The 10,831-nt window shown below is 37.6% G+C and overlaps 1 protein-coding gene across 1 annotated transcript; it reads right to left on the bottom strand.

The window, feature by feature from the left end:
- Positions 1 to 413: 413 nt before the first annotated feature.
- Positions 414 to 10,115, bottom strand: LOC119065523 (cytochrome P450 7A1). Its single transcript, XM_053660808.1, has 6 exons — positions 9,953 to 10,115; positions 8,170 to 8,410; positions 6,273 to 6,841; positions 4,502 to 4,632; positions 2,082 to 2,257; positions 414 to 1,262 (listed from the first exon to the last, which is right to left on the bottom strand). Exons 1-6 carry the CDS (start codon positions 10,030 to 10,032, stop codon positions 963 to 965), a joined length of 1,497 nt encoding a protein of 498 aa, XP_053516783.1. The 5' UTR covers positions 10,033 to 10,115; the 3' UTR covers positions 414 to 962.
- Between the last annotated feature and the right edge of the window lie 716 nt (positions 10,116 to 10,831).

Genomic DNA, 10,831 nt, shown 5'->3' with positions numbered 1-10,831 from the left:
GGAATGTCCCTGGCAGCCTTGCCCCCTTCTCCAGGGTGGCCTTCAGTGACTCCACAGCCTATGTCACCCTGTTTAGGTTCTCCTCCTGTGCTCCAAGCTTCTTCAGCTTCCCGTGGTGGGCGGGGTAGGGCTGGCTGTGAGTGGGGAGGGCCCTCATCCTGTCCAGGTTGGCCGGCCTGCTCAGTGCACCCCTGGCTCCGCCCTTGTCTCCCCCTCCCTCGCCTTCATCCCTTCCCTAGGAAGGGGAGTGTGTGTGCATGTTAGTGACTCAGAGAGGTGGGGCCCATAAGTTGTGGTCCTGGTTAGTCCCAGACTCATAGTGTGACCTTGGACAAATGAAAGCATAAAGGGAAAGTGTTAAAACCATTTTAATATTTTCAGAATAACAGATCATCATTTTTACATCCCTAAAAACTGGATCTTAGGAAAACTGAACAATGTTTTCTTTTCATTAAAAAGCATAATTTAATCTTTTAAAATATCCTTAATAATATACATGTACACCTGAAGAGTTCTACATCTAGACAAAAATCCATGCGGTTTCACTAAAACGTGAATTTGTAACTCTTCCACAATTGCTGAGTGGTTTTTATAAAAATAAAGCAGTTTCCTTAGGAAAAAATATTCTTCCAATTGGAGTATCTTCATTCTGGAAAATAAAAGACTTTTCCCTCTGAAAATAATGAAATTTAGTCCCGAGCTCTATGAACATTCGTTGACTTATTCAAAGGAAAACACATTACAATGCTTCTAGAAACTAGTTATCTTCATGAACACAGTCCGAGAGAGCTTCTGGAAACCATCACCAAAGTGTTCAGATTCGCAAGCGCCTATCTGCAAACAGAACCGAGCCTGCGGAATCAGCTCCACTACCAATACACGCGTCTGCCAAAGGGACCAAGAAGTGGAGACATTCCACAATTTGTCACGTCAGCTAAGTTCCTCTTTTCCCAACCATGTATTCATGAACGTTTGAATTTATATTTAAACTCGACATCGTTTGACGGAGGTAAAATGCCCAAGCCGGCTCGGGACTGATCCAAAGGGGGGCATTGAACGTGACTCTCCACAAGCTCTAGTTCAAAGAGGGAAAGCATCAGAATCAAAAATTGCTTGATTTCCTGGACAGCGAATAATCTTCCAGGACATATTGTCACTCCTGACCCAAAAGGCATGTAGTAATATTTCAACCTAAGTCCATTGCTATAGAAGGTGGTCTTTGTCCTCCCGTTTTCATCAAGATAGCGATCGTATTTAAATGTCTGCAATGAAAATACAAAGAAAACAAACCTGGAAGTTAGTTTTAAATCAATGTATCTGTTCTTTGACCTGGAAGCTCCAAAGAATAATTTTCTTTTTTTTAAAATCTAATTTATTGGTAGTTGAACAAATACCCCACCATGAATCAAAAAGCAATGAGGAGCCCTGGCTGGTGTAGCTCAGTGGATTGAGCACGGGCCTGTGAACCAGAAAAACGAGGTTCGATTCCCAGTCAGGGCACATGCCTGGGTTGCAGGCCGGTTCCCTGCAGGTCAGTTCCCTGCAGGGAATGCACTAGAGGCAACCATACATTGATGTTTATCTCCTTCTTTCCTTCCCCTCTCAAGATAAATAAATAAAATCTTTTAAAAAATTAAAATTAAAAAAAAAAGCAATGAGGAACAGGAGCTTAACAAGAACTGATAGGAACAAGGGAGTTTTGAGCTGCCTCCTACTCTGCCCGGGTGACGAGTTTCTCAGTTCCGCAGAACTAGAAAAAAAGGTTCAGATAACACACTAGAAGCCTCTAATTTCCTGGGTTTTGGAGCAGGCACTTTTCAAGGAATAGGAAAGGCAGAAGCTTGATTATCATGACTGCAAATATAATCTAACAGAGATTATGTGATGGCAAATATCAGAGAAAATAATGAAAAGTTCAGACCATCGTCCAGATTGTCCAAAATATATGAATACTTGACATAATAAATGAGACGATTCCTATGACTTCAATAATCAAATCAATCCTGTCATGGTAAATTTCCTCTTTATTTCAGTCTGGCTAGATATCACCTGGATACTGACTTTGATGAACGGGCACTTACCAAAGGGTCCGGGTAGATTTCTGGATCTAAATGCATTAGCTGAGGATACAGAGCTATGATGTCGTCTTTGCGGATATTATAGGAACCGTCCTCGAGGTGCAAAGTGAAATCCTGTTTAGCGGTCCGGATGTTCAGGGAGGCGCTGGAGAGCCTCAGAGATTCCTTGATGATACTATCTAAATATTTGTAAAGGAGGAGAGGAGGGGAGGAAGGGCAGGAGAGGAGGGGACGGAGGAAGGGCCGGAGGGCAAGAGGAAGAACAAATTAAGTATTTAAAGGCCACATAATATAGAATCTGAAACACTTCTAGCAGCCCAGAACACAGAGCTGAGCAGGTTGTGGGAAGCTGGCTGAACATAAAGTTCCCAGCTTTTTTCTGTTACTACTATGCTGTGACCAACAACTCAGCTGTGTCTGAATGTATTTTTTAATCTGATAATCTGAGTTAATAATAATCTTTTGATAAAGTTATAATCTTCTCGGTCATCAATAGGAGCTAGACTTTCATAAATTTATGGGAAAATAATCTTCTTATTTACACACATCACTAGACATCTAATACAATTGGCAAAAACAGTAAATCAGTTTTATGTGAATTATTCAAAGTTTATCACTTTTGATACGCAATGTACTGATAATATTTGAGTATAGAACTATTTGGCCGGATGGTTAACGCAACTTCAGTTCAGTGCCGACAAGACCGGTTTTTTTTTTTTCATTATACTGCCTGGTGCCTCACGGCAAGGCCCCACTGCCTGGTAAAGACGTAAAGGGACAATATGAACAGTGAAAGGACAGCAAACTCACAGTTATAAACAACCACACCTAAAACAAAAGCAAACTAAGTGGACAGCTAGAGCAGGAGCTGAACCATAGAAATGGAGATCACATGGAGGGTTAGCAACAGGGGAGTGCGAGGAGGAGAAGGGGGAGAAGGTACAGAAATAAGTAGCATAGACAGTGGATAGAAAATAGATAGAGGGAGGGCAAGAATAGCATGGGAAATATAGAATCTAAAGAACTTGAGACACATGGACATGAACTAAAGGGGGAGGGGTATGCAGGGTGGAGGGGAATGAAGGGGGGGAAATGGGACAACTGTACTGGCATAATCAAAAAATATTTTTTAAAAAAGATGTAAAGGGACAAAAAGAATCACCCTGTGAGTAGCTGAAACATGACAACCTAGTGAGAAGGTCTAGCCTGTCCTTCCAGCCTCTATCCTTTTAAATTGTCATGTTTGGGGTGCTCCTCACGTGATTGTGTGTAAAGTGTTAGCACTTTATTTTACGAAGGAGAAAAGTAAGGCCCCCGGAAGTGGTGACATGTCTAAGGTCTCCCGGGACAGAGCACAACCTGGAACCTATGCTTCTGGACTCCTGGTCCCTCCTACTAACACACACTGTCCGTAAAAGCATACATTAGTTTCTCTCCTACAGTCAGAAATAACAAAGACAGCCCCGGCTGGTGTGGCTCAGTGGACTGAGTGCCATGCCAAAAGGTCGCTGGTTCGATTCCCAGACAGGGCACATGCCTGGGTTGCAGGCCAGGCCCTCAATAGCGGGCGCTCCAGAGGCAACCACACACTGATGTTTCTCTTCTCTTTCTCTCTCTCTTCCCCTCTCCAAAAATTGAAATCTTTTTAAAAATTACAAAAAGAAAAAAAACTCTTACAATAAAAACATACATTTTGTGTGTTTGTGTAAAATATTAAAAAAACAAAAATAAGAAAAAGCTTCAATTTCATTACCCAATTCATGCATCTAACTGTGATTTTTTAAAACGCGAAGTATTATTTTTAAATTTTTATTTATTTGATTTTAGACAGAGGGGAAGGGAATGAAAAAGAAAGAGAGAGAAGCATCTCTGTGTAAGAGAAACATCAACCAGTTAGTTGCCTCTCACACCCACAGCTGGGGACCAGGCTGGCAACCCAGGCACGTGTCCTGACCAGGAATTGAACCAGCGACCTCTTGGTTCACAGGCCAGCGCTCAATTCACTGAGCCACTCACCAGCCAGGGTTAATTGTGGTTTCTCGATGGTACTTTTTTCCCCCTTGTTTCATGAAAATGAATAATACGCTCCCAGTTAATTGTAGAATTCGTGTAAGAGTCATAACAAGAGAGACAGAGTAGGAAGTGCAGAGAAGTGGCTGAGACGTGGGGTCTGGAGGCCACGTTTATGTTTAGTTGGTTCTCCATCCGTGCGGGTCAGCAATTGAGCTTCCAAGTGTGGGTTTCCTGACTCGTTATAAAGAAATGGAAACAGTCCCTAATCATAGGTCGCTGTGAAGATCAAAAGAGATAACACATAGGAAATACTTAGCGTTATGCCTAAAACAAGCAAGTGCACAATATATACTGACAATTACTGTTAGCAGGAAGCAGTAAATGAAATGAATGCAGTCAGTTATGCATACCTAGTACTGGCATGTCATTCAGTTGCGCTTGATTCAAACAAATAGGTATGTCGTCAAAGCTGATTTTTTGACCAACATCTTCTAGTGTTTTATTCACTTCTTCAGTAGCTGCTTTCATTGCTTCAGGGCTCCTATTAAAAGTTAAGAGAAAAGAAAAGATGTACAGCAAATACATTTTTTCTGTACCAAAAAATTTGCAAATACATAGGCTTTCCCTCTATTTTGTAAATAGGTGGTCAAAACACCAGAGAAAAGGTGGAAAGGGTATATTTCCTTTCCTTTTTAAATTTTATTTTGTAATTGTGTGTAAGTCCTTGTGTATCAGCAAGAATAGCTACCTTAAAAGGGTCTTGCTATGTAGAAGTAAAACTGGCCAAAGTTTTATAAATGATTCTAGTAACGATTAAAAGGTCAAATTAGTAATTTACATAGTAACCGACAAGAAAAATTGCATCTAAAGTAACAATTGTATGGTACTGTCTAAGTTACAAATGGAAATTTAAATTTACTCCTAAAATCCATACCACGATTTCAGGTAGAATGACAGCTTTTCCATTTAAAATTGTTCTAGCACTTGACTTGCGAAATGATGCTACTTCCTTTCACAAGTCAAAGTAAACTTTAATGCATTGAAGTTTACTGGAGCCTCAATGCCACTGTGAGAAATCTATATCATGTGATTATAGGTCACTGATTCTCAGAAATGTTTGATATCTGATAAGTACTTATGTGATTACTGTAAAATGGCTACATGACATTAAATTGATGCTGCAACCTTACTGTAAATATGTGATTTTGTTCTGGACAGAGCTCTCTCAAGTAAAAACTCTGAAAGACATTGAGCATTTGAGACACATTGATGATGTTTTTTTAAAATCTGAAATTGTTTTGACAATAGTTTTTTATATTACAGGCGCAAAACTATCAGCTATCAAAGGAAATTTGCTGTTTTCAATCCCAGGAAATAGTGATTTTGTGTCTATGTGATACAAAATATCCAATTTAACTGTAATAATTCAATAAACTATTTGAATGTCAAATTTCCAAAACACTAACACTTTGGAAATAAATCATGTTTATGTAAAGTAACATGTTACATACAGTTTTTTTGTTTGTTTGTTTTTAGTGACATACAGTTGTAAAAGGCAAAATCTAGCTGAATCCAATCAAGAATAATGGATCCATAGCTATGATATTTGGTCCAATAGACAATAAGACAGAGGCCCTGGCCAGGTGGCTCAGTTGGTTAAAGTTATGTCCCCAAACGCCGCAGTTGTGGGTTTGATCCCTGATCAGGACACATACAAGAAGCAACCAGTGAATGCATAAATAAGTGAAAGAACAAACTGGCATTTTTCCTTCTCTTTCCTTCCTCTCTCTCTCTCTCTACAGATCAATAAAAAACATTTAAAAAAATAACAGTAAGACAAACAACTAATTGAGTGAAAACACATACTGTTAATGCACAAGTGAATAAGGCATAGACCCTGCCCCTTCGTTCTCCATAGTCATTAATCACTTGGATATATTTTAATGGTTACAAAGACCGAATTCATGGACTTAATTGGTGTCCTGATGAACAGCCTGGGGTTAGAGCAAAGGCGCTGAGCCCAGGGGGCCTGAATGGACCCTGCACCAGCGTGTTCCTTTCCCTGGGAAGTTCTGCTTCTGTAAGACACGTTTACCAGTCACGGCTGCTTATGACTGTTTTTAAGAGTTGAATTTCTGCCTTCTTCTGAAAGAAAGAAAGAACTGAATAAGTTGCTGTTACCTTATCATTTGAAATAAGCTCCAGAAAGTGGCCGGAATGGTGTTTGCTTGCGATGCCCACAAAACTGCGAGTTGCGTCTTGGCCTTGTCCATGTCATCTAAGGTGAAGAGCATGTCATTCAGGAACCTGACCAGGTCTGACCTGTGGTCTCTCTTTCCCAGGTTCTCGTCGCTCAAGCCCTCTGCCAGTTTTTCCCGGGCTCGGTGTGCGGTCTTGAACACATGAATGGGGAGCCCTGCTACCAGGGCCGGAAAGATTTTGTCAAATTGCTTGAAGTTGTCAAGTTTATTTAGAATGAGTGCGTCTTGTTCTGTAAGATCTCTGCCAAAGAGGGTTAAATACCCAGCTTCAAACATCACTCGGTAGCAGAAGGCATACATCCCTTCTGTCACCCAGGCAGGCCTCTCTGATTCAGAAGTGACTAGAGGTCTCAGGACTTGTTGGAGGTTTTTCATCATGGCTTCTGTGAGGGAACTCAAGGCATCGCCCTGCAGGTTTTTGACGAAAGCTTTGCTTATGTTCTCAGTGGTATTTCCATCGCTTGGGTCAATGCTTCTGTGCCCAAATACCTGACAGTAAACAAAACATGTGAAAAAAAGAAATTAAACTTGACCCAGTGCTAATAAATGGCTGAAAAACAAATTAGATACTTCGATAAGTGGAAAAGTTTCATTTAAAAAAAGTCTACTTGTTTAAAAAGAGGGATAGAAATTGCCCTTTCCACATTCAGTTTTGTAGCATTTTCTAATAAACGACCAAATTATACCCTTTCTTTATGGCCATGTTTAAACTCCAGCTCCTCAGTGAGACTTCCCTCACGTACTCTATTTGTCTGTTTATTTTTATTATGCTAAGGCATTTATTTCCATGTTAATTTGGCACTAATCAAAAATGGTTTTTAGTCATTAGTTCTCTTTTATATTCTTTGTAGATGTATTTTACCCAGATTTTAATTTACTTAGAGGCAGACACCATGTCTAATATCTCCTTGCAGAGACACTGTTAATGTTGGTTACCATATTTTGCCATGTATAATGTGCACCCAAGTTTTTGGCCCAAACTTTCAGGAAAAAATTTTTCATTTTCACTTTTTAATTCAATTAATTATTTATTTATACTTAGAGACTTTTTTTGTATTATAAAGGAATTGTAGCATTTATTTTTGAACACATGGATACCATTATTACTTTCTAGAGTTAACAATAAGCATAAATAAAAGACATTTTTGTACATTTTTTGCATTACCACTGGTTTGTACATTTTTGCATTACCACTGGTATGCCAATGTTAAAGATATGATTCTGCGATTAAAAACATTGATATAGATATGGAGTTAGTACTACCTGTGTATGATGTGCATCCTTATTTTTCCCTGAAAAAATGTGTGCATTATACACAGCAAAATACAGTAACAATTTTCTCTATAAAAGAGACTCTTAGATTACATATCAGTGATGCCAAAATATCTAGTCAATTCCTTAGTAAAATTAAACAAAGTTGTGGCATGGTGTGGAAAAACGATTGTTCCATATTAAGTTCTCACCATATGCACTCTGGGTGTTGTGTAGACATACGTGGCTGAATGAGTGAATTTGCACCTATCTCACTCATACAGTGTCATCTGACTCAGTAAAATACTTCATTTTGATTTCACCTTCATCAGCTGCTTAAGAAATAACAAACCTATATTTACTCTGACTTTTTTAATGATTAGTACCAAAAAGTTATGTCTAATTTGATTATATCCCCAAGAATGTTCATGCCAGGGTAACTCTCTTTCACATCTCTAAGTCAAAGTATCTCAAATATCTCAAAGTATCTCAGAATAACTAGGTAGACTGGCATATTTAAATAGCAGAAAATAAACAGAATGCTGCATAAATGCAAAAGCAGTTACCTTTGCAGAAGTAGTGAAATGAAATTTTTTCCAATCAAAGTATTTTCCATGGCACAACACTTTATGGTATGACAAGGGATTTGTGATGAAGTGGACATAGTTTCCCATTAGTTTGCAGGTGAAAACAGGACCATATTTCCTTTGATTGGCTCTGAGGAACTCGAGAGGATTGGCGCCAAACTGCAGAGCACATCCTAGGTACGGGATCAGCCCATTCTCCAGAGGCGGTTCACCCATTTTTCTTAAGACACAAACATATGGTAAATATGAAAAATTATACAGCTATATATTCATACCAGGTTTTTAAACTGTTACCATTGACTTCAGACTTCAAAACTCTATAGATTATAGATACTTTTTAGTTTTGATGGGGCCCTGATCTTTTACTAAAATAATGGGCTATATTAACCTAGTAAGATGTTGGTGAAAATGGTTACGATACCCACCCATCCTTCCATGGTTACTCTCTGTGGTACTTACTGAACGTCTGCCGTATGTCAGTCACTTTTCCCAATAATGAGGATGCAAGTATGAACAAGACCAACAAGATGTTTGCTCTCAATACAGAGATCAAAATACATTCTAGCATTAATATTTTCCTAAGCATAATTTGCCTAAGTAATTTATTGTTTTCCTTAAAGATATAGAATACTGAATAACGGGGGACTAGAGAATTGAAGTTTTCACAATCTTCATAGTTTAAAGATATGATTCTGCGATGATAGTTAAGGAGAATCTCATTTGAGAAATTAGCATATAAAATAAAATTAAGTATTGACAGAATCATCTACTGTAATTCAATACTCCTTCATGCAATTTTAAATGTTTTTTAAAAAATATAAACATTTATTTCCCAACATAAACTACTATCCTTCTTGATAGAATAACATAGCATACAATAATTATTTTTTATTTTCCTATTTCAAAGATAAGTAGTTTAATTAAAATTAGGGACCATCAGGTCTGAATTAAAACTTTTTAAGGGACAGAACATACTTGTAAAAGGTATACAACACATAACAATTTACATAATTGAAGATATGTTGTGGGTAATTCTATCCTTTGGAGATTGACGCCACAGAGAATATTTACATATTACCCGCCCCTTTCCCATGAATATTCTTTGAGCCAATCAAAAGTTAAACTATGTCTATATATCTGACTCTATTTGTATTTCTTGCTTTCTTTAACCAGCTATAAATAAATGACAAATACAAATAAAAGTGATGTCACACACATGTAGCAGTTTCCCAATTCATCATGGTCAAATGTCTTTAATTAAAAAAAACAATAGATTGATCAGTGCAGGCTCTCTGCTCTGGTCTACACTTAGGCTGAGTCTCTACCATGCACAAGAACTGGCTGAAGGAGAAAAATTATTTAGTCAGAACATCTACTTGATCCACATGATGGAAAGAAATTCATTTCATTGCAGATCCCACTTATCACTTGTATCTTTACTAATCCAGACTTCCTCTTTATATGGCCACACAAACATACACAGAGACCTCACAAATTTCCATCAGTTATGTTTAACAAGTTTGTACATTTTTGCATTACCACTGGTATGCCAATGCTAAAAAGAAAACTGCCATTATATCTTTTGTTAAATATAACTTAAAAGATACCACTTTACATTTTTAAAAATTTTTTAATTTGAGAAAAAAATTAAGAAAAATGTTAGTGTGAGTACAGAAAGCCAAATTTATTTTATAAGAATGAATGTAAAAAAAAAACATTAACTGAATGAACTTAGATTCAATTTAAAGATAATTTTTTTTACCTTCTCCTCATTCCAAGAATGAGCCACAAACAGCAGCACATCGCTATTACAATTCCCCAGATCAAAGATATGGTCATCATTCAGCAAATCTACTGCCAAACCTGAGGAGGAGAACATGAATAGAAAGGTAAGGATGTTGCTGACCAGAAACTGCAGCTAGACTTTTTATACATGGTAAGGTCTTGCATTTGAGTGACCAAAGCAAACAATTAACCATTTGTTCATCCTATTAAAAAAAAAAAAAAAAGCTGGCCTTGAACTAAGTCCACAGGTATCAGAAGACGTTCCAAAACAATCAGAGACTTGCAATACTCGATAAGTTGAAGGTCTTCCAAACACATGCTGACATAACATTCAGACCTGGGAATGACAGCCAACGTTACAAAGTTAGTATGTTTATAACACAAAAAGGAATAAACCTGTTCAGGATGAACACATTAAACAGAAATGCAAAATATAATAATTGAAAGAAAAATAAGCATAAGTTCTTACGAAGCTAATGATCTGATCTGTCACCTTTTGAAGAAGAAATCAATTTGAATGATTTATGAAGTGGTCAAGTTCAAAGGAACAAAAACTGGGTGAAATGTTTCTGGGGCTCCATGTTTTGGTGCTTATACAAAACCATAGCTATTTTACTGTATACAATAAAAAGTTACTAACTTAACACCCTGAAGAAAGTATCTCATATAAATGCATCTCTCAATTAAACTGCTTTATGTAAGCATCAACTTTGTCAATCAATTTTTCCAATTGAAAATATGTATATTGATTTTTCTCATTTCTCAAAGTAACATAATCTCATTTCAAATAACTTAAAACATATCTTGATAGAGAGTGAAAGTCAATTCATAATTTACCTTCCCTACAACATCCCAC

Source organism: Artibeus jamaicensis, unplaced genomic scaffold (assembly GCF_021234435.1).
Source record: "Artibeus jamaicensis isolate MK-2021 breed Jamaican fruit bat unplaced genomic scaffold, CSHL_Jam_final scaffold_916, whole genome shotgun sequence".
Lineage (NCBI taxonomy): Eukaryota > Metazoa > Chordata > Mammalia > Chiroptera > Phyllostomidae > Artibeus > Artibeus jamaicensis.
The sequence above is the reverse complement of the archived record's forward strand: the minus strand, read 5'-3'. Positions and strand labels throughout refer to the sequence as shown.